A 24809-nucleotide genomic window follows, 5' to 3' on the forward strand; every position below is an offset into this window, starting at 1 on the left:
GAAGTTAGTTGGGGGAAAGATCAAAAGCAACATGAGAAAATATTATTTTACTGAAAGAGTAGTAGATCCTTGGAACAAACTTCCAGCAGACGTGGTAGATAAATCCACAGTAACTGAATTTAAACATGCCTGGGATAAACATATATCCATCCTAAGATAAAATACAGAAAATAGTATAAGGGCAGACTAGATGGACCATGAGGTCTTTTTCTGCCGTCAGACTTCTATGTTTCTATGTTTCTATATCACAGAATTTAAACATTTATGTTCTAAATTGATTACTAATTTCTTGAAATGAATAGAAAGAATGCAAACCTTTTAATTAGACTAGAAAATCTCCTAGGTCTCTTTCAGCTCTGCTCCATTCCATTCCTTTCCATCCCATCCCTACCCCATCCCATCCCACCTCACCCTCCACTCTAATTTCACCCAAACCCTGTGAAGTAGACGAAGAAGTAGGTTTAAAATCGGGTCTGCTCTTCCCTTTTCTCTTCTGATTTGTACTTATCTTGTTTTGTAAAGTCTTCTATAGTACCACAAAAGGATACCTGATATCAGAGTGCACAAGAGGCCAGTTTAAGATTTAGGCAAAGGAGGCAGAGATGGGAGTAGAGAGAAGCAATGAAGTCTTCTTTCTGGGGTCGCAATACTTCTCAAGAGACAAAAGGGGATAAATGGGCTGTAATCTTTAGTTTAGTCTTAAATCTTAAATTGTAAAGTCCAGTGTGAGAGTACTGACAATAATCTACAGTACTTTATTATGGTTTCCGAGGAAGTGTCTTCAAAAAAGGAGGAAGTGACCATTTATAAGATAAAATATTATGAAAAGAAACATTGTTGACATGAAAGCTAAATTTAAATTCATTAATTAAATTTATTGTGATATTTTTCAGTTTATAGATGGTTTTATTTATATGCCACCTTACCAAAAGATCCAAATGGATCATCTGAAGCCTCAATAGTTATAATTGCCTGAGTTAGACTCCCGAGTAGTGCTCCGCCTGTTGTCTGATTGAGCAGCTGCACAAGGAAGGACTCCTCCCTTTCAGGGTTAATATCATTAATTATATAAATTGGCACGGCTTTGCTGGTCTCTCCTTCTAGCAAGACAACATCTGAGGAAGCTACACTGTAGTCCTCACCTGTGAATAACAAAGATGCATATTCAAAAGCATGATGATACTATTTCTTTATATTATTTCATATTATTATATATTTTATATATTAATTCAGGTCTGATGAACAGAATCTGTGAGAAAAGTTGCAGAATATGCTTGAAACAATACCAACTATAACATTTGGCATTCATGTTGTTAGCCGTTCCATATTTCATTTTGCTACAACCCAAACCTTCTTTGAAGAGATAATTATTATTATTTATTATTATTATTTATTAGATTTGTATGCCCCCCCTCTCCGTAGACTCGAGGCGGCTCACAACAATGACAAGAACAATGTAAAAAACAAATCTAATAATTTAAAAAACACTAAAAACCTCATTATTAAAAGCAAACACACACACAAACATTCCATGTATAAACTGTATAGGCCTGGGGGTGATGTGTCAGTTCCCCCATGCCTGACGACAGAGATGTTAGTACAGAGGGTCAACTGAAAACAGATACCCAAAATAGTGTGCATAAAGATAATTGGGATTGTCTATACTAAATTGTTGTTCTTTTTTTCAAAAGCTGGCATGCGTGTTCATCAAATTAATTTGTTTTACAATGAGAACAATATATTTGGAAAACCTTGAAAATCATCTTAGGTTAATTATCATAATAATGGCTTGGGATCAGGTTATCGGAGGCAGTGAATGCTGTGGGTAGTGAATGCTGTGGGTGACATCACTGAGGGAGATACACGTGGCGGGACCCAGAAGGGCCTTTTCTGTGGTAGCTCCCTCTCTCTGGAACATCATTCCCCAGAATGGCTCCCATTCTACTTCTCTTTTGGAAGACATTGAAGACTTGGTTCTGCCAGAGGGCTTAGGAAACCCAGAGCAGGAGAGACATTAAATGGCTCATGTCGGCTGTTGCTGGAGGATGGGGAATGATTTTATTACATTAATTTATTTGATTTCTTATTAGTTTTACTGTTTCTAAATGTGGTTTTTATACCATGTAAGCTGCCTGAGTCACCATGGGTGAATAGGCGAAATAATGATAATGATGATGATGATGATGATGATGAAATTTAAATTAAAACATATGTCAGAATGATTATGTAAACCTGAATCCAGCAAAGGACCATGTGTGCTATGCTGTATGTTTTTCTTTTGCTTATTCAATGCTGAAACATTTCTATATCTTACTACATTTTAAAGCCATACTAGCAGATATCAGAATGAAACAGACAGATAAACATTTCATCATTTGGCACAAAAGGCTACATTGGACTATAATATCCTTCCTGCCGTATCTACACATTGAGATTGATGGCAATCAAGAGGGAAGCCTGACCATATATTTAAAGTTGGCTCCCCAGTTCAGATCTTTGGCCTCAAAGGATATACAGTAGTTAGCAAAAGAAGGATGATGGGAACAGACCAATGAATACAACTCTATTTTATCATTGATATAGTTTGAACTGGATGAGCAACAAATTCTCAAACAACAACAATAAATGAATTTCTGAACATGCTTGAGGATTCTATGACATGCAGTCATATTCCATATAAGGCTTTCTGATACTATTCTTGCCATTTGCTTATAGTTAAAGTATATGTACACTGTTATACATTTTTGCCATTGCACTGTAGTAGGTTCACTCTCTTACCAGCAGTTGCTGTAATTGGCACTGCTCTAAATTTCACAGAAACATCTGCAAAGATTCCTCCAGTCCTTGTGACATTGATTATTGGTCCCATATAATTTTCGGGTACTTGGACCGCTGGTGCAGAGAGCTGTAATGTTCCAAAAGCATCATCATTGGCATTGATAATTATATGAGCAATTGTATCAGGGGTAAATCCAAGGCGAGGAGAATCTGAAACTGAAATACAGAATAATTTGAAGGATTTCCAATTTATTTTCTAAAATATCAATACATTAGAATTTCACAATAAAATAACAACCTCATATCTAATGTGGTGGAGAGATAAGCAATGATTTTTGAAGGACATTTGTTCTGATTTGCAACAATTGTAGCAATGTTACCTGCACAGTTCAAATAACCATGCATGTACAGTATACAGAGAGAGGAAGATAAATGTGGAGGGTGAGGGAATACAGGACCCAAGAAATATTCATAGCTTATTTTCACTGGATTATGCACTAGCGTACATAAGTGCACCTTCGTGCCTACCATCCTTGTCCTGTCTTTTTTTATCCTTTCTATCTCTACTTTTCAAGTCTTCGGAGAGGGGTGGCATACAAGTCTAATAAATTATTATTATTATGTTATGTTAAAACATACTACAATACTATACTTGTATGACAAAATAAACAAATAAACAAACAAACAAATAAATAAAAATTACCAGATCAGACATCATTTCTAAAATTAGCGGCAAGGATCTTGCCACTTCAAGGTTAATAGAAATAATTTCATTTCTTCATCAATGTGATAGCTATATTATGGAAATGTAGTGAGGATATACACATCCCAGCCTATATGCCGTGCTCTAGCTTCATTTATTACTTTCTTCTATTATTCAGTGGTTTCTACTGGCCAGCTTTTGTTTTATAGTAAAGTGAATCTGTCATTAATCAGCAGATTTTACAATTGGATTTGCTAATTGGTTAAAAAAAAAACACAAGACACAGAATAGTCATGGTTGTGTGTGAAAGCATGTAAATGAGAGAGTTAATCTTGATTTTTGATGACTACATAGACAAGTCCATTCATTTTTGTTGACAGTTTTTTCAGAATGATTGCCTTCTGCCTAGGGCTGAGAAAGAATGGCCCTAAGTCAACCAATTGGCTACTGTGCCTATGACAGGACTAGATTTTCTCAGTCCTAGCTCAGCACCTTACCCATTAAGCCAAAATGGTTTTAGTTACGTGCAATGTTGCTAAATATAGTTTTGTAAAGAAAATATAATTTTGCGTTATGCTTTAAACATTACTGAACAAAAGACAGAGTTAACCTTACTTGGCTGTTGGTTGACTTCTCCTATCAAAGTAGCACCTAGAAGCTCAACAAATATAGATTCCGATTGCTCTGGTTCATCATCATCCAGAATAGGGAGGTGTAGTGTAGCTTCACTTTCATTGGCTGGCAGGATTACAAATCCTGAAATGGGCAGATAATCTTCTCCCAATGTTGCTCTTGCAATATTTGATGGCAGATAGGGTGAGTCATCTTCATCACACACGGTTCTATATGTAACATTGATTACTCCCAAGTAACCTTTCAACCTCACTATTGTTATGGTAACATTCTTGGTTTCCTCCTCAACATGAATTGGCCTATTATTTTCAGAGAAAATCAATAATCCATAAGGGTCATCATTTGCAAGAATAGTCAATGTAGCATTTGTGTGAACTCCAAGCCGCCCATGTGTAACGTTAATGATATAAACTGAAAATGTCTTGTCTAGTTCTGGAATTTCATCAGGCAAAATATGTACAGTTAAATTTGCTTTTCTTTGCTCTGTGTGAAATGTTATGTTGCCACTTGTTGCAGTCACGTCTTCAGTATCATTTGGCACTATAAACCAGTATAACATCACCTGGGACAATACACCGTGATGTCTAATAACCTGAAAAGCAAACCAACATTTCATCATTACTGTATCATGTAAGACAAATAACTGAATCAGTTAACTAGACATTTTATATAATAGGTTCATCTTCACAATTTTAATCAGCAAAATGAATTTAAGACAAAATCTCTAGGCATTCAGCCATACAGTCATAATCCCATCTCATGATCCTTTTGTATAATTATCCTGTCAGTCTTGCATGTTGATACCGAACTGAAATATCACTAATATAAGTGCTATAAATGAGTAAAAGATCAGATATTTCCAATTTCCTGTCATAAAACCCAAGTATCCATGCATATCAGAGAGTGGGGGGATAGAGACCATGACAACTACAATTATCAGCAAAAGAACCCCTATTTTTGAAAGAAAAAAATATATATAGCCATAGAGGATTTCTACAACAAGTAAAGTATGGAAACTCAAGAGCAGTAGTATGGCACTACATCTGTAGACCTCAAATGTGATGATTCCTATTCCATCTTCAGGTTCAATTCCATTGAGAGAGAGGGATTCCGCATCGAACTCAAAGATCCCATGTGCATCATCAGAGGCTTCAATAGTCACTATGATATGAGATGCTATTCCCAGATTGTCTGCTGATTTTAAGGACAAATATATGTATAAATATCATTCTAACAATTGGATCACATATAATCCTCAAAGTTTAATATCCTGTATTAAAATAAATGCAACCAAATTAAAACAGAAGTATGGTTACTTAATTTTCCCCAAAGGTTTGAATTGCAACTCTAAACGTACAGGTAGGGTTCCCAACTTTTTTTGGGCTATGCCCCATATAAACATCTCTAAAATCCTGATCTCCCCCCACCCCAGGCATATAATTCTTACTATTCAAAAACTGAACTCCTACTCACACAGAGGAAGCCTAAAAGGCCATTAACTTGGTTTAAACAAGGTTCCAATTTACTCATTATAACTCAAATTGCCCCCCTGTGAGGCGTGGGCCCCACTTTGGAAACCACTGGCCTTGACAAAAAATAATTTAACAAAGGCAGCTTTTCTACCACTGTCTTCCCACAGCAATCTTCTCCCCGAGTTTGGAAGATACTAAATGGAGGTATTTCAGAGGATAACCTTTTTCCAACTCAGTTGCTTAAGTCAGAGGTCCCCAACCGCCGGTCCGCGGACCGGGACCAGGCCGTTGGGGTTTTCCAGCCGGTCCGCGGCGCCGCTGCCCTCCCGGCAGAGGACATTATGCAGGACAGGGGCGTCGGGCAGGGCGGGGAGAATCAGGAGGCTCCTTTGGCGGCTGGGGGCTGCCTGGCTTTGTGATTTTGGCTGGGGGGGAGTTAGGAAGGTCCTACTTCTCCCCCCCCAGCCAAAAACTCAAAGCCTATCTGCTGGATACGGGCGATGAGCGGGAGGAGCGGCGCCAAAGCCGAAGCCGGTGGCTGTGGCAGCTGCTGCAAGAGGCTTCCGCGCCACTCTGTCCCACTCATCGCCCGTATCCAGCAGATAGGCTTTGAGTTTTTGGCTGGGGGGGGACTTAGGAAGGTCCTACTTCTCCCCCCCAGCCAAAAACTCAAAGCCTATCTGCTGGATACGGGCGATGAGCAGGACGAGCGGCGCCGAAGCCGGTGGCTGTGGCAGCTGCTGCAAGAGGCTTCCGCGCCGCTCTGTCCCACTCATCGCCCGTATCCAGCAGATAGGCTTTGAGTTTTTGGCTGGGGGGGGGGGAGTTAGGAAGGTCCTACTTCTCCCCCCCCAGCCAAAAACTCAAAGCCTATCTGCTGGATACGGGCGATGAGCGGGACGAGCGGTGCCGAAGCCGGTGGCTGTGGCAGCTGCTGCAAGAGGCTTCCGCGCCGCTCTGTCCCACTCATCGCCCGTATCCAGCAGATAGGCTTTGAATTTTTGGCTGGGGGGGGGAGAAGTAGGACCTTCCTAACTCCCCCCCCCAGCCAAAATCACAAAGCCAGGCAGCCCCCAGCCGCCAAAGGAGCCTCCTGATTCTCCCCGCCCTGTGGAGAAGTGTGGAGGGCTGCGTCACTAAGCTCCACCCCTCCATAACCCCACCCCCATTTGACCAAAGTCCCCCCCCACCGGGCCGTGGAAAACTGGTCTAGCTTAAAGCCGGTCCCTGGTGCAAAAAAGGTTGGGGACCTCTGGCTTAAGTCATTCAGCAAGTTTCCCTGCCTTTTCTGCGTCTGGGGAAGAACTGGGAGATCTAGAAATCTTTGAAACTATTTTATATGTAAATCATTGTGACAGAAATGTGAACGGTTGGCACAAGAACTTTCTTCCATACCAGAGATAAAATAGGATCTGAAAAATGCCTTCAGAACAGACAGCTCTCCTTATGTCTCCAGGAAAAAAATCTGGCAATATATTTTGAAAATAAACAATCTGCCAGCTTTGAATAAGAAGAGAAAAAAAAGGCAAAGTTCTTATTAAGGTTTCTTTTAAATCAGTATTTAACATGTGCCAACTTCAACTCCCAGCATTCTGCAGCCAGAATGCTGGGATTTGAAATCCGCACATCTTAAAAGTTGTCAAATTTGAAAAACACTGTTTTAAGTGAAGTGAACATCCATACTTCTAAAAGAAGGGGAAAGTCCAGAAATCATTGCTTACCATATTGATGGACAGGAGGAAGGAAGTAGAAATCACCATCACCACTACCACTGCCACCATGAAAGAATTCAGAAACTTTAAAAAGACAAAGATACACAATACGTATATATAATGCAGATGATAAGATAGCATTTCAAAATATCTGGGACAAAAGCAAACAAAGAAGATGAAATTGAAAAAAATTAAGAGAATTTCAAAACCTTAAGGAAAATTACTAAAAGCCAAAGACGATGCTTTTTTGTTAGCTGTCTCTCTCAACTATCTTTAACTAGTAACATATTCTTGGTAAGTGAAAAAAGCAAAGAAATTGGAAAAGGCAGAATTTATAAATCAAAATTCTCTGAATTAGTAAGTTCTGGAAATAATGCAAGAACATATAAAGGTATTTATTTATTTACAGGGTAGTTTTCCTAAAACTGAGCAGTTTTCTGTCCTAATGTCCTTTTATTTGTACTCATTTCATGTATTAATAACCATGTTTACATCTATATCTGTTATCTAAGACATGCTTGACAAAAATAAAATAAATAAATAAAATAAAAGCTGAAGTGCTTTCATATTGCTTTCATCTTCTTGTTTTTTTATTTCACAGTCTACTCTATAAAGCCCAAGGATTTCCTGGGGGGAAAGCTGCTTTTTTAAAGATCAGCCAAGAAAACATTTAGCAAAAGAAGTTCCTGTGCAATAACATTTTCAAAGCATCAGAGGTAGTCAACAGTAGAAACTGGCTTAGGTTCTGGGGTTTCCACTAAGCTATTGAATACTTGTTATTTCAGATTTTGGAGTAGCTTCAGATAAACATGTGTCAGATAAAATAAAGGTTTTGACAATACTATATGACCACGGTACCTGACAACATATTATAGGGTACCTAGTTTATACGGAGTCTTTTGTTTAACAACAGTGCAGATATGCAGATAATATTTTCAAAAGAAAATTAAAAATCTAATGCTACTTTAAAGAAAACTCAAGTAATTTTTATAAAAAGTTTTGTCAGAATGAATTAAATATAAATAAATTTCAGTCCCCAAAGAGACAGAATATGTAAGTATTATTCCATGAGCCTTTACCTGCCCCATCTGGATTCAGCAATTCTACTTTGAAAGATTTTTCTAGCTCAGGGATAGAATTATCTGTAATGTTGACAAGAATATGCTTGTATCTTTCTCCTGGCAGAAATTCCAAGGTCCCTATAATTTCCTGCAAAGTTGGAAAAAATCTATTGAAAGATCCACATGAGGCCAACATATGTCAAGCCATCAATTACTTGGGACAGGTCCATGGTTGCCATGGAGGCAACAAACCTCAGAGCCACCTTGGACTTAGCCGCACAGGGTGTCAAATTAAAACCTTCAGGCACCAATAGCCTAAGGAACTCTATGGCCAATGCAGCCATGAAATGTAGATGGGTCTGTAGATATTTTTAAGCCTTCCTTAAAAAGGCAAGAATCTCTTTGATAGCAGTGACAGCAGTATATTAGCAGCAATGCCAACTATTCCCTTTACTCTGAAACATTGACATAGTAAGTACACATTGTCTATACTATTTAAATAATAAACTCATACAGATGAAGTTAACTGGCCTCTATCAATCCTTTTAGAGAGCTGCTAATATACCTGGTAATCTTGAGGGCTGAATGCTGTAAGCGCAACTGTTCTGTATTGCGCCACAATTGTCCCAAGTAAGCCTTGTGCTCGAACAACAAGCAAGCTGACTTGTCCTACTTCTTCCTTGACAGTAATGTGGGGTACTGTCATGGCTGGAAGAATGATTTCAGCAGTGTCTAAAGGAGGCTGCCCAATAGAGAACTGCAACAAACCTGACAGGTGAAGAAAATATATCTTGTATTACTTCTCCTTAAGTGCAGGCAAAAATCATTTATTAATGCAAATAACAATACTCCAAACTTGACTGTACAAAATATGACTTCAGTAACCGAGTTGTCGAAGCGTGGAACTCATTACCGGACTCCATAGTGTCATCCCCAAACCCCCCAACACTTTACCCTAGATTATCTACGGTTGACCTATCCAGATTCCTAAGAGGTTAGTAAGGGGCGAGTACAAGTGCACTAGAGTGCCTTCCGTCCCTTGTCCTATTGCTCTCCTATATCTCCTATACTTTTCTTCTATTCCTATATCTCTTCTTCTTTTCTTTCATTGACATGTTCTATTACTATATCTTCTTTTCTATTCTTTCATAGATATATTTTACTATGAGTATCTCCTCTATAACCTTCATCATGTATTTTACTATGTGTATATACATTTGAATCAGCAAAGAATGATTCCTGATAAACAGTGTATACATTTATTTAGCTTTTAAAACATTATTACATTTTGTCACTGATTTTGATGGGAAATGATGTATAAAACTAAGTATATATTTAAAATTATCATGGTTTAGGAAAATTTTTGCTAGACAATACACTATTATGCCTGTTTTATTAAACGCAGCAGGGTGCATACTAGTAAGACAATGGTTGTAATTTTGCAAAGTTTCCACATTAGGTATTTTTAGTTTTCTGTCTAAAATGCTGTGAGAGTTAGTCAGGTGTTTTACTCTCAGTAACATACAGCATTGGATGAAGAATGCTAGATAATTCAAAAATCTTATATTAACACACAAATTAAGCATTACATTGCAGACCAGCAAACTATCCATAACATATATTAACTGTCAACATCTCGAATGCTATATGTATGAAACATAAGATGTGAACACTACTCTTATAACTATTACCATAGGGGTGATCACTAGCTTTGACAGTGATATAAGTAGTTTCCTTCTCTGAATCAATGCTAGCTCCACTGGTTGGGGTTGAACCTTTTTTCCCATCTCCGGTAATTGCTGATACTAATGTCACTTGGAAATATTCTTTTAGTTCAGGAATATCATCATCAAGTACATGCAAATTCAGAACCTGGGGGCAGGACGTGATGGGATAAAGATGTAGATAAAAACCCAAATTAAATATAAGTATTGCCATTGCATTTTTAAAAAAGCAAATCCAAAAATGTGAGAAATTTTACATAAATTTTTTTGAATACGTGAAACACTAATTTCAATCTGAGAAGAATATGTTACAACCAATTTTAAAGATATATTAAATTGATACGTTTTTCTAATGGAGTCAAGAACTCATTGGTCAACAACCATTTAGTTATCCCAGGGTGTCAAACTCACAGCCCACGGGCCAGATGCCTCACACACTGGCCATGCCCACCCCCAATTTAACAAAAGGAGAGGAAGTCACAATATGTCACGTGATGGCAATGTAACGCTGTGAGTTTGACACCCCTGGGTTATCCTATCTCAATACCTAAAAACGAATGCAAATAAAGCATTATTTAAAAATCTGATAAAGAAGAAATTTAAAAATGAACAACATAAATGCTATTAAACTATTAAATACAGCATCATTCAAATTTATCATTCAAATTTAGGATCACTTAAAAGAAATATAAACAGAAAAAAATAAAGCATGCAAAATATAGTTAAAAAATCTATTGTGATTTTAAAAGACTTGGGAAAAATTAAGGATATTTGTTCATTAATAAAAGAACATTAAAATGGGTATCAGGCAAGCTATTTTTAGACAAAAGCTTAGAATCATAGAAGATACAGGTGTCAAAGGCTACATCACTAAATATCACAATCATTTGATTTTTAAATTATTTTTTTTAAGATACACAAAATTTAATGTTAATATGATGAAAGTCTTAACAGAGATTATCTAATACTTCTTGTTCTTTGAAAAGATTTTATAGCATTTCCATACTAATTGCTATTCATCATTCATTTAGTGTAAATAAATAAAAATAACTACAAAGGTACATTGGTAATGACTACAATGAAAAGTTAAAGTCAGAAATATGCCAAAATTAGTTTGCATTCAGGAAAACACATCGGTAGTAACAAAAATACATGGCAAAATTTACTGTAGATTAGCAAAATATATTATCCAAATTTCAAAGCAACAATGCATAACAATTGTATTATTAACTTGAAGAGGAATCTATGAGTTACCTCTGATCTCTGGAAAGGAAGGAATTTTACCATACCACCGCTCTTAGCGAAGTCAGTAACGGTATAATTAACACCATAAGAATCAATCTGAGAGATAGTGTAATACACAAAAACAGAATCCAAGGCCCCTCTGGTGCGTTCCACTACACAAGATACAGTAGAACCTTCATTAGAGACCTATGAACAATAAGAATTCCTATAAATCTTACGATAAACAGATTTCATAAGTTTGAGGTTTCGATGGAAATAAAATATGAGGTCACGTTGATGTGTTACAATAAAAGTAATATTCAGCTTTTAAATGCATAAATTCATATTTTGGAGGTGGGCGAAATCCCATTAGACACACGTTCATTCGTTCAATAGTTATTTTGACCACTTCATCAACTCTAGAAGCTCTCTGAGCACTTTAGCAATGATTAACAGGGAAACATTTCTCAAGAGCAAGATTACCATATAAAATATATGAAAAAAAATGGAAGGAAAATAAGAAAAGGAAGCACCTGTTTTTAAAGTCAGAGTTTATATAATAATCATCTGTGAACTACCATAAGAAACAAAAATACTACTTTCCTCAGTAGAAAAAAGCCTTATATCCACTGTTTGCCCATGTTAAATCATTCCTTTTCTACTTCCCATGGTGTTATTTGCTTTATAACTACCTCCTTATAAACTGACTTCCAGTTAACAATTCCCCAGATTACTGCTAAACCAATTCCAATAATTCCCCAGGATTAGCTGTTGCTAGTATGAAGACTTTTCAGCTAACAACATTAAGCAACATGAGGACTGCATCATGTTATCAAGATTGCAAGGTCAGTTTCATTATCTCAATATAGTGGTACCTCTACCTAAGAACGCCTCTACTTGCAAACTTTTCTAGATAAGAACTGGGTGTTCAAGATTTTTTTTGCCTCTTCTCAAGAACCATTTTCCACTTATACACCCGAGCTTCCGAAACTGTAACCGGAAAAGGCAGGGAGAAGCTCCATGGGGCATCTCTAGGAATGTCCTGGGAGGAAACAGGGCCGGAAAAGGCGGAGAGAAGCCTCCATGGGGCCTCTCTAGGAATATCCTGGGAGGAAACAGGGCCTCCACCCTCCCTGTTGTTTTCCCAGTCGCACACATTATTTGCTTTTACATTGATTCCTATGGGAAAAATTGCTTCTTCTTACAAACTTTTCTACTTAAGAACCTGGTCATGGAATAAATTAAGTTCACTAGTAAAGATACCACTGTATTGTTTTGAGTAGTCTGAGGTTGAAAAAAAAAGAGTTGTTCTAGTTTAGCAACACAACTGAGACTGGCAACTCAGTTATTAAGCAAAGCATTACTAAGTGCAGCCACAACTGTGTTTATGATCTTACTTCAGCTTTCCTTTACGGATCTGTGAAGGTCATTGCAAAGTATCTTTTTCGTCACTATTGTGATGAAACAGCCCTAAAAGAGACAATCACTAAATGAAAACTACCTGTATCTAGCATTTATACTAGTTAGGTTTAAATTAAGGATTTCCATGGATCACGTGATAGGGCTTTCCTACCTCTGGAATACATGCTCCTGTGAAACCAAATAATCCATTGGCATTATCACTTTTCTGGATTCTTAATGTTGCAGTTGTGTTTTTTTGTGAAATTCGTGCTCCTCCATAAACTGAAATAAATTTTAGAATGAACAGCTCCTCTCCTTCCTCTTCTTTGTCATCTTTGGCAGAAACAATGAATGATTTATTCCTTTCTCCTTGTCGATATTCTAAGTATCCAGAGATAGGATACAAATCAGACCTTGCTGGCATAGCATGAAGTTCACTGATCTCTTCCTTTGTTAATTTACATTCATAAAATCTCACATCCTGCATCAATCCTTTATACCTGCTGCCACCATTTATGCCAGCACCAACTTTCATTATTCCTGGTCCTAGGGAAAACAGACCCATAAATATTACTTTTAAAGCTCCAACTTTAAGTTTTACAAAATTAAATTGGTTAGTACTATACATAATCACTCATTTTGAATTTCATTATCTAAAACAGAAAAACTGACTTCAATATAATTAAAATTAAATGCATGTATTAATCTTTATGTAATAACCGATCCAGTGTAGTTAAAACAGATTTTTCTGGCTCAAACTTCATGGAATATGTTTTGCTTTCATTTATTTTATCTGGCCATTATTGAGCCCAGCAGAACTAGGCATGACAAATATGATTTATTCAAAAGCAAAAATGGAAATCTGTAAATTGAATGAACGTACATGTTTGTAATTTGTAAAGTTTACTATAGTGTAAAAGTCTGTTTCCTGTTCAATCTTAAAAGGCTTCAAGGAAGCAATAAACAGGATTCAAGAGTTAATTTATAAAGGCTGTTTTCCTCCAGCTTGAAAAAGTAAAGAGGACCTATTGAAATTTTTCTGTTTGAAATTTCTATTAAAATTTACTCTCCTGTTAAATTATAGCTACACCAGCCAGTTTCTCTACCTACATGAGAGGTGGTGTGTTGGAGTGTTGGGCTTAGAAGGCTGAATATAAATTAGTGGTGCAGCCCAGTAGTAGATTCTAAATCCCGTCACTACCGGTTCATTCAGACGTGCAACACTTGTGTGCATGCGCAGAAGCGTTCTGGGCGGGTGGGCAGTGCCTCCTGCCACTCCACTGCCGGTTCACCAAACTGGGAGCAATCCACCACTGGTGCAGCCACTGGTATGACCAGTAGCGGATGATCTGCTGCAGGAGAAATCAGTCTTTTGATCCTGAGATTCTGATACAGAATAAAAATCTGAGAAGCCAGTTTTACTGGATGGAGACATACACTGCATGTACACTTTCCTACTGAAAGAGGTGTATCATGAGCTGCACTCAATAAGTACAGTTTAATTCTCTATCAATTGCATCTGCACGTCCAGAAAATGTTTGGGGTAGAACGTGATGAATATGAAGGCCAAATCCAACTAAAGAATTATTAGCTATCATTTCATATTGTTGTGTACAGAGAATAACAGAAGTGGAACCACTGTGACAAAATAAAACAGAGACAGCTCCAATAGTAATTAATGCCTTGAGAAAAAAATACAAAACATCTGGAGAATTATTTCAAAACCATTGGCATTGATGAAATCTCCATTTATCAATTGCAAAAAGGCAGCTTCACTTACATTAAAACAGTTTCTGACATGCAACAACACCCTTAAAATTATTTAATATTTAATTAGTATTTAATAATAACATCTGGCAAGTTCTTGGGCAAGACTCAACAGATGGACAAAAATGACAAATCCAGTTTAAACATCTGTCTGACTGTGCAACAAACCAATAATAATAATTAACACATTGCTTACCATCAGCAATTGCTTTTCCTTTGAGACTCTTAATGCCCCCAGGAACAGGTTTTCCATCAATGAAAAACTCAAGAGTGCCATTATTGAGCATAATCAGAAGGTGAACCCAAACATTTTCCTCCAAGTATTTCATCACTGTGATCTTAGCTATATATGTCTTGTTAGACTGCAATGGCATGTAATAGAACCCTATAGAAAGATGGGATTCGTTTGTGCCTATTTTTACTCCATAGTATATTAATCCATTACTATTGTCTTTTGTTATTATAAATCCATTGTTGTTGATACTAGGAAGTACCCATGCTGAAAATGTGAAGACACTAAGTATGCTGTTTTTACTAATATGGACCTCTGGCTCAATTATCCCATATGCATCTTCTTCACCACTAAAATATAAAGCATCTGTTCCAGTGTGATGCCGTCGCATGTGAGGCTTTGACTTTACTGAATCTGTAAACTTTCCAAGCAATAAGAAGTCAATCATTAGAGGTAATCCTTCTCTGAAGGTGCTAGATAATATTTCCCAGCCAATCCTGACAGTTCCAAAAGTTCCCTGATGCCTCCATACTGTAAAACTGGTAATGCAGGAAGTGTCATCCTCAGACTGAATGTCTTCTGCTACTTCTCTATCTTGGCTCTGAGGATCTAAGATGAACACTCCATATGGATCATCATTAATCGGGATCATCACAGTCACAGAAAGGTTGGTGTCTGATAACTGGCCACCAGGACTCCCACCTAAAAGAAAGTCAAGAAATTATTTTCATAACTCATGCACACAATCTTATTAACTTATTTATTTAGCTTCTTATTTCATCACTGCCACTGGTGTGTGCTCCTTGTTTTTCCCATTGTTATCTTTACAGTACCTTTAGAGTTAAGCAAGTTTGAAAGATTAGCAAGCTGGTCAAAGACTACCCTAGTGAACATTATTATTAAATAGGGAGTTATTACATGTGAAACTTTTTCTGGCCCCAGTCCTTGTTAACATTGGGACTGTACAACCCTGATACATTATGCCCAGCCCTTCCATGCTGTTGTACATACTCCTGGTCAGTTGGAGGATGATGAAGAAATTGAGGGCTCTGATATAGATAGTGTTTATGAATTAGTGGTGGGCCCGGGGTTACAGGTAGTAGAACAACTGGGAGGCCAGCCACAGGATGTGGCTATGAGTCCAGAATCTAGCGAGGAAGAATCAGATGTTCGATGGGTCAATCCTAAATTCAGAAGGGTCCAAAAACGTAAAGAACAGGTGTTGGGAAGAAGATATTAAGGGGAGGAATGGGTTAAATACTGTAGTGATGTATTTGGTACGTCAGGGGATCAGTGGGGAAGAAGGGTGGAGTTCCAACGTTGCAAAAGAAAAATATGGAGGGTTTCCATTCCGGTAACAGTCAGTTCTGCTGTTTTAGAATCATACTGGGAGGACATAAATCTTGTTAACCGGAGAAGGCTAGAAGGAATGCGAGGAAAGCAATGAAGAAAGATAACGGGCTGAGAGAAATGTGCTAGCATGAAATGTATTTAGATACGCAAGAGAAGAGAATAAAATGGAGTTTCTTTGTTTATGAAATGCTGCATTTAGTAAGAGTTATTTGTAATTGCTAAAGTTCTATCAGAAACCAGAACACATACTAGCCAAAAAGGAATCCAGAAAAAAGACTTCCTCTGTTTCAGTTCCCACTTATAAAAACATGTCCCCCGAAGCTCCTTTTCTGCGCCATTTATTTTATTAATTAGATTTGTATGCCGTCCCTCTCCGAAGACCTATCAAAAAGCCAATCCGAATGCGTCTTAAAGATGAAGGTTGCAAATAAAAATGAAGCAACTACACCAGAAAGAATGTTCTGAAGCTCATGATGTATTTTTTTATATAGTATGCGTTTAATGTATTTTCCCCAGATATATGTTTTTAAACCACATACAATCATAGCACGAAGTGGCACATTAAATAGATCACCAAATATGTAGATGTACCTGAAGCATTCACAAGTTTTAAGGTATAAAATTCATTGAATTCTGGAATTTTATCAGGAATAGCATGAAGAGTTATAGGCTGTGACTGTTCACCCTCTATGAACCATACAGTTCCAGATACTTCATAGAATTCTTGTCCTGAATCTAAAGCAGAATTATTGCCAAATAGCTGCCAGGCCAAAGAAACATTGCCAAAGTAGCCTCTGTGCCTCAAGATCCTGTATGGCAGAACAAAGAAACATTTTTCAATTCTTCACATGATTAAGACAGCAGAGAATCCAATGTTAGAGGGGAAAAAACTCTTGATAAATTGCTATATTTTTGCACAGATTTAGCATGTAATGATTCAATGATGTGTTGTGATTCCACAGGCCCATTTTTTTCACTGCATTTTGTGTCATATCTTCTTGCATCCTCATTTTTAGTATTCTTTTCTATGTTTTACCAAGTGATCTCCCTTCATCAGCAAATTAATTAAATATCATTTTGATAATGAAATTGATTCCTCATCTATTTAGTAACTTCCCATTATGCTATTATCGAACTGCTAACCAGAGCTTTCAAAACATTTGTCAGACCAATTTTAGAATACAGCTCACCTGTATGGAACCTCATTGCATATCAGACATTAATACAATTGAGAGTGTCCAGAAATATTTCACAAGAAGAGTCCTTCACTCCTCCTCCCGCAACAAAATACCTTGAAATATTGAAATTAGACAATTTATAACTATGTTGCCTACGAACTGATCTAACCATAGTTCACAAAATCATATACCAAAATGTCCTTGCTTTTAATAACTACCTCACCTTCAACCGCAACATCACACGAGCACGTAATAGTTGAAACCAAATTTAAACCACTCCAAACTAGAGCAGAAGTGGCTAAAAAAGCCAACACAATACTAAGCTGCATGAACAGAGGGATACTCTCCAAGACTAGAGAGGTAATAATACCACTCTATAATGCCCTGGTCAGACCACACCTGGAGTATTGCATCCAGTTCTGGTCCACCACACTTCAAAAGAGACATAGAGACTCTGGAAAGGGTGCAGAAAAGAGCAACTAAAATGATAAGGGGACTAGAGACCAAGACATACGAAGAGAAGTTGCTGGAACTGGGCATGGATAGCCTAGTGAAAAGAAGGGCCAGGGGGGACATGATAGCAGTCTATAGATGAACCGTTGTACCTACCTGAACGGTCTTCTCGATGCCCTGGAAGGAGAGTCCAGCATGGGTTTAGCTCAAGTCTTATTGGTAGGACTGAGTTTCAAATTAACATAAATAAATAATAATTAGGTACCGCCCCCTTACTGCCCCAAGTACCCAGTTTTAAAAAACGAAAAGATGTAAAGGTAATGAACTTTATTAACAACCATAATAACATAAGAAACAGTCTCATCAAACCAAAACTCCCATGGTTCTTCGGGAGGGTATGGACTCTCCTTCCAGGGCATCGAGAAGACCGTTCAGGTAGGTACAACGGTTCTTCTCCCATGCCTCCTGGAAGGAGAGTCCAGCATGGGATATACCCAAGGTCCAAGGTTCAGGGAGGGAGATTGTGAACCATGGGTGGTACCTCCCCGCACACCTTCTGGAGTACCCGTCTGCCAAAAGCAGCTTCAGCTGAAGCGAAGGTGTCCAATTTGTAATGGCGAATAAAAGTTGTGGGTGAACTCCAGGCCGCGGCTCTGCAGATATCTTCAAGGGGGGCTTGTGACGCCCACGCTGCCGAAGAAGCCGCACTCCTTGTCGAATGAGCCTGTATACCACTCGGTGGAGTCCTTGCGCTCGCTTTGTATGCCTCAACTATACATAGTCTCACCCACTGGCTGATAGTATTAGATGATACCTTGAGGCCCAGTTTGCTAGCACTAAACGAAACAAACAAAGCCTCAGTCTTGCGAGAACTGCCGGTACGCCTGATGTAAAGCTTCAGCGCTCTGCGTACGTCTATCTTGTGCCATTTAAGCTCTAAAGGGTGAGTACCGTGAGCACAGAAATCCGGTAACACCAGCTCTAGAGCCCTGTGAAAGTGAGAGTTAATCTTTGGAAGAAAGGTGGGGTCCAGACGTAAACAAACTCTGTCTGGATAAAATTGACACAAGTCTGATCTGACCGACAGGGCGGACAGTTCGGAAACCCGCCTTGCCGAGGTGACCGCCACCAAAAAGGCCGTCTTAAAGGAAAGGTAACGCAATGGAACAGTTCTCAACGGTTCAAACGGTGGTCCCGTGAGGGCCTGAAGGACCAAGGTCAAGTCCCATGTGGGAAAACGACGAACAGGAGGGGGATGCGTGTTGGTAGCCCCTCTGAGGAAATCCTTAATCCAAGGGTGACTAGTTAAAGGTCCCCCATCGTCCCGCTTTATAATGGTGGCAAGCGCTGCGACCTGGCGTTTTAGCGTGTTTGGCGCCAAACCTTTCTCCAAACCCTTCTGCAAGAATTCCAGGACAGGGATGACTGAGGAATCCTGTGGTCGAAGGTTCCTGTCATTGCAGAAGGAATGAAAGGCTGCCCATGTTGCCTGATAAATTCGGACTGTGGAAGGGCGTCGAGCCGCTTGAATAGTCGCGATAACATTCTCGGGAAGGAGACAGCTCCTCAACCTGTCCCCTTCAAATGCCATGCGGTTAAGTGAAACCATTGAGGTTCCGGGTGGTACACGAACCCCTGGCTGAGGCATATCCGGTCGTCCGGTATCCTCCACGGTGGAGAAATGGACAGTTCTCTGAGGTCCGCAAACCACGGTCTCCGCGGCCAATGAGGCGCTAGCAAGATCACCTCCGCCTCCTCCGACAGGATCTTCCTTACCACTGATGGAATGAGTGGAATCGGGGGGAAGGCGTACAGTAGGACCTTTGGCCACTGAAGATGTAATGCATTGACTCCTTCGGCTCCCGGAGCTGGAAACCGGGAGTAGAACCTCCGGAGTTGGGTATTCTGGGGGGTAGCGAAGAGATCCACCACCGGTTCCCCGAACCGACGCGAGACTTCCTGGAACAGGTCCGGATCGAGCCGCCACTCCGCCGGGTCCAGTTCCTGGCGACTGAGCCAATCCGCCTGCTTGTTGTCCTCCCCCGCGATGTGCTCTGCATGGAGGGAGGAAAGATGAGTCTCCGCCCAGTTGAAGAGGAGGACCGTCTCTTCCATCAACCTGAGAGAGCGCGTTCCGCCCTGGTGATTTAAATGCGCCCTGGTCGCTACGTTGTCCGTGCGTACAAGGACGTGGTGACCTTCCAGTAAGGTGGCGAAGGCCAGCAAGGCCAAGCGGACAGCTCTCAACTCCAAGAAATTGATGTTTATTGGACATAGTTCCTGAGGGCTCCAGAAGCCCTGAGCCACCTGGGACTGGATGTGAGCCCCCCACCCCAGCAGACTGGCGTCTGTGGTGAGGATCGTGTGATGGCATGGTCCGAAGGAAGTGCCCTGCCGCAGTGCTGCAGATCTCCACCAGCGGAGGGAGTGTTGTAACTCGCATCCCACGACGGTGAGACGGTGTGTATGACTCAATCTGCGACGCTGAAACGGGAGCAAGGTCCACTGGAGAAGTCGATAATGGTAACGGGCCCAAGGGACAATGTCCACGCAGGATACCAGGGTCCCGAGTACCTTTGACAGGAAAGACAACGGCACCGTTCGGCTCTGTTGAAGGCCGGCTATGAGGGAACAGATGCGGTGCTGTCTGTCCGGAGATAGATACACTCTTTGAGAGACCGTATCGATCACCGCACCCAGATGAATGAGTCTGGTGGCAGGAGTCAAATGGCTTTTTGGCGTGTTGATGGTAAAACCATGACGCTGTAGACAAGACATCGTGGTTCGTAAGTCCTTGTGCGCCCTCTGGCGGGTTGGAGACAGAAGTAAGATGTCGTCCAGATATGCGAGAATCCGTATAGGGCGGGACCGCAGATCGGCCAGTAGTGCATCCAGTACCTTCGTAAAGGTACGTGGGGCCGATGATAGGCCAAAGGGCATGGCCCTGTACTGGTAATGGACGTTGTGTAGACAGAATCGAAGGAATTGTCGATGGTACGGGTGTATGGGAATGTGCAGGTAGGCCTCCTTTAGATCCACTGAAGTAAGCAGGTCCCCTGCCCGAACAGAGGCCAGGATGGAGCGGAGGGAGGCCATCTTGAACCGTCGATACAGAATATACTGGTTGAGACGTTTGAGGTTCAAGATGAGCCTGCAACCCCCGGAGGCCTTGGGTACAAGGAACACCCTTGAATAGAACCCCGTACCCTTGGAATTGTCCTGAACAGGTTCGATCGCCTGGATTTGTAAAAGGTGGAGAATTTCCTGATCCAACAGAGACCTCCTTTCGAAGTCTCTGGGGACCGGACAGGCAGTAAAATGGTTTGGAGGATCGTGTAGAAACTCGATCTTTAGCCCTTGTGAGATAGTGGCTAAGACCCAAGGGTCTGAGGTGGTAGCTCGCCATCTGTCGCTGAACTTTTGTAGCCTGCCCCCCAAAGGAATGTCGTCCGGGCAGTCACTTGGCACGTCTGGCGTTCCGTTGTTGGTATCCCCGGTATGGGCGTCTCGTCTGGGAGAAACCTCTGCCTCGTTCCTGGGAATACTGTCGGTCATTCCTGTAGGATGAGGAAAAGGCCCCCTGCGAGTAAGGTCTGGCCTGCTGTGAAGGGGCGGACCACGAGTCCCACCGAAAGGACTGCCTACGGGAGTACGGACCAGCCCTGCGGTCCTGGCGGCGGAAAGATCTTGGGAGGACCTTCCTTTTATCCTTATCCTCCACCAGGACAGGATCTAGGGCCTCCCCGAACAATTTAGTGCCCTCAAAGGGAGCTGAAGACAAAGTCCACTTGGACTTGGCATCCACCTGCCAATTTCTGAGCCAAAGCAGGCGCCTTGATGAAATGGTGGAGGCCATAGCCCTGGAGGCAAATTTTGCGGCATGCAGGGTGGCATCCGTGGAAAATTCTGCCGTCGCGAGGAGCTTATTCAAGTCCTGCCGCAGTCGAGTCTCCTCAGGAGCCAGTCTCGCCTGAACCTCCTGAATCCACATAATGGATGCCCGACTGAAGAAGGAGGCGGTGGAGGCTGCTCGCAGAGCCCAAGCGGCCATCTGGTGGGTCTTCTTGAGAAGATTTTCCGCTCTCCTTTCATCCGGTTTCAAGTTGTCCGCCGTTTCCGAAGGCACAACCGTGCGGGAAACCAATGTGGCCACTGGTTTGTCCACAGGAGGAAACTGGAGTAGTGTCTCCATGCTGTCATCAAAGGTATAAAACCTGCGTTCCAGGTTTGAAGGCCCTTGCGCCGCCGCCGGATGTTGCCACGGGCGCTTGACATTCTCGAGGAAGATCTCCAGTGCAGGAACCTTGTCCGATTCTCTGGCGGGTTCCTTACACAGAGCAGCTGAAGTGCGTGGCCCGTCTGATGATTCCACCAGTGGTGTTGCTCCTGGTACATCTAAGGCTTGCTTTGCCTTACGTAATAAAACCCTATACAAAGAGGGTTTAAACAGACCTGCCACTGCTGGCTGCTCTGGAACCGAGAATTCGTCATCTGACAGGCCATCTCCGTGGTCACTGTCTTCTTCAAAGTCGGTGTGGTCAATAGACATAGAACCCAACCCAGTAGGGGGCGGTGGTACTGACCAGATATCCCTGGGCTGGATAGGCTGAGATGGAAAGGTATTGGCTCGTTGGGTTGCTGCAGCTATGCCCTGCGTATATGCATTGGCGACAATGTCCTGTATAGCAGGGGCAAAGGCCTGCCAGGCATCTGCATTGTCTCTAAGCCCCGCTGCTGTGGGGGTGAAAGTAGCTGAAGGCCCATAACATGGTGTCTGTAGCTCCCCTTGAAGCAGTGCCTGGGTATGAGAAGATGAAGGCCTCTCAGGCCTTGCAGCAGTTGATGGCAAGGGAAGAGGGGCCTGCCTGTCAGGGGACCAGTCCCTCTCGGTTGCTGTGCCCTGGGATCCCACAGAAAGCGATGGAGGAAGAGGCTGGAAAGGGCCTATGGACAGTCCACCTATGATGGGAGGGGACAAGGCCGCCTCCAAACGCTGCTCCAGGGCCTTGATCTTCCTCTCAGCCTCACGAAGAGAGGAGCTTGATTGGGAGGACTTACTCCTAGGCTTGCTGGCCTTATCCTTCCCCTTAACAGGTGTTTGAACTGGTTGGGCCTGCTCCTCCCCACTGATAAGTTGGTCAGCCATATCTTATTTGGATATGGGGCAGCGTACTCACGATTGAATTACAAAGCACAAGGCAATCAAGACTGTTGAACAGTAATAAAGGCTCTCACTCGCATTTAAAGACAGACAGGCAGGCTGAACAGCTAAACGGTTTTTGATTGGCTGTTAGCCGCCCACGTGACCTTGTCAACTGTCTCTGGGCAGATCTTAGAGCCTGACAACTTGGCCCGCTGCCCAGTTCGCGCCAATTCAAACGGCACTTTTATGTCTGGCATAAAGCCAAACAGACAAACATGGCGGTTTATAGGGCTTCGCAGAGGAATTGCCTCATAGGGCACCACACCAATTAGAAAAAGGGCGGGAACAGCAGCTTTGATTGTAATCGAGCCCTTGCGGCTCGCCAAGCCTCGGTTTCATTGCTCTCTGTTGCGAACCCTCCAAACAGCTGTTCGGCGGCTGTAATGGCCGCCGCGGCTTCAGTCTCGGCCGGGAATGTTCATTTCGCCGCCGTCCGCTCGCTGCGGCTTAAGAAGCCCCCCTCCGGCTCACTCAGCTGTTCGGCGGCCGTAATGGCCGCCGCGGTTGCCAACTCCGGCGTCTGAAGCTTCCGCCGCCCCCGACAATGGGGAGGGGCGGACCCCCCCCATCTGGGGTGATTGGGCTAATTGGACTTTCAGTCACAATTTTTAACAATAAAAACAGCCCAGTTGCTCCTCGGTGGGCAGTACCCGCGAAGAGAAGAGGCCCCAAAAGGAGAAAAGGTGGGGGTGGTGCCCGCGGAGGGCAGAGACCCCATCAGAAGAATTCGAACCTATACAAAAACAAAAGGGAGAAAAATTACAAGGTTCAACAACAATTTTAATTACATTACATTACTTTAAATACTCAACCTAAAGGTGAGAGGAAAAAACTCATGTCCTTAACCTCGACTGAGTTTTTTAAAACTGGGTACTTGGGGCAGTAAGGGGGCGGTACCTAATTATTATTTATTTATGTTAATTTGAAACTCAGTCCTACCAATAAGACTTGAGCTAAACCCATGCTGGACTCTCCTTCCAGGAGGCATGGGAGAAACTTGTGGGGTTGCCACAGAAAGGAGGGGGTCACACTGTTTTCCAGGGCACCAGAGGGCCGGACGGAGAACAACGGATGGAAGCTGACCAAGGAGAGATTCAACCTGGAGATAAGGAAGAACTTCCTGACGGTCAGAGCAATCAACAAGTGGAATGGCCTGAAGCAGAGGTTGTGAACGCCCCAACTCTGGATGTTTTCAAGACAAGATTGGACTGCCATCTGGCTGGGGAGGTGTAGAGTTTCCTTCTTGGGCAGGGGGTTCGACTCGATGACCTGTAAGTCCCTTTCAACTCAAATAAATAAATAAAATAGACTGCAGAAAACACGACTTCAGCAATAGAGTGATCAATGCCTACCTGACTCTGAATTCACTACCTGACTCTGTTGTTTCTCACTCCAGCCCCAAAATCTTCAACTTTAGATTGTCTACAGTTGACCTCTCCCCTTTTTAAAGAGGTCTGTAAGGGGTGTGCATAAGCGCACCATTGTGCCTACCGTCCCTGTGCTATTGTCTTTTTTTATTAATACTTTCTATGTTATGTTTATATAAACTACTATCCTGTACTTGATTGACAAACAAACAAATAAATAAAAATATTATAAAAAAATTACAAATTGGGTGCAACATTTGCAGGAGATTTGGAATCCACACCAAAGTTTTTGCAGGGCAGGAAGCTGTAGGCTGTGCAATTTTGTCATTCAAAGAAAAATAGCAAAAATGTATATCCATATCTACTTTCAAAAGTGGATAATGGTAACAGCTACAGTTACATTTCTAATTTTGCCTTGTGAATGTTTAAAACTCTTCATTTAGTTAACTATGGACATGGAAATTGTTTATGCATGCTATCATAAAAAGTAGGCCACATTTAAAAATATTTCAGGGTACTTCAAAGATTCAAGATACAGTGAAATTAGC

General features: G+C 41.4%; 1 protein-coding gene across 1 annotated transcript in view; it reads right to left on the bottom strand.

Moving 5' to 3' along the window:
* The window catches only part of ADGRV1 (adhesion G protein-coupled receptor V1), a 265854-nt gene that overhangs the window by 213194 nt on the left and 27851 nt on the right, over window positions 1–24809 (bottom strand). Inside the window, exons 18-29 of the mRNA XM_070743048.1 lie at window positions 16652–16869; window positions 14672–15409; window positions 12881–13254; window positions 11338–11514; window positions 10051–10231; window positions 8925–9127; window positions 8378–8507; window positions 7308–7382; window positions 5166–5305; window positions 4097–4706; window positions 2779–2994; window positions 927–1142 (exon numbers count right to left, since the gene is read on the bottom strand). Of these exons, the coding sequence (XP_070599149.1) occupies window positions 927–1142; window positions 2779–2994; window positions 4097–4706; window positions 5166–5305; window positions 7308–7382; window positions 8378–8507; window positions 8925–9127; window positions 10051–10231; window positions 11338–11514; window positions 12881–13254; window positions 14672–15409; window positions 16652–16869 (3278 nt within the window). The remainder of the gene's footprint in view (window positions 1–926; window positions 1143–2778; window positions 2995–4096; window positions 4707–5165; window positions 5306–7307; window positions 7383–8377; window positions 8508–8924; window positions 9128–10050; window positions 10232–11337; window positions 11515–12880; window positions 13255–14671; window positions 15410–16651; window positions 16870–24809) is intronic.

Source organism: Erythrolamprus reginae, chromosome 2, assembly GCF_031021105.1.
Source record: "Erythrolamprus reginae isolate rEryReg1 chromosome 2, rEryReg1.hap1, whole genome shotgun sequence".
NCBI classification, from domain to species: domain Eukaryota; kingdom Metazoa; phylum Chordata; class Lepidosauria; order Squamata; family Dipsadidae; genus Erythrolamprus; species Erythrolamprus reginae.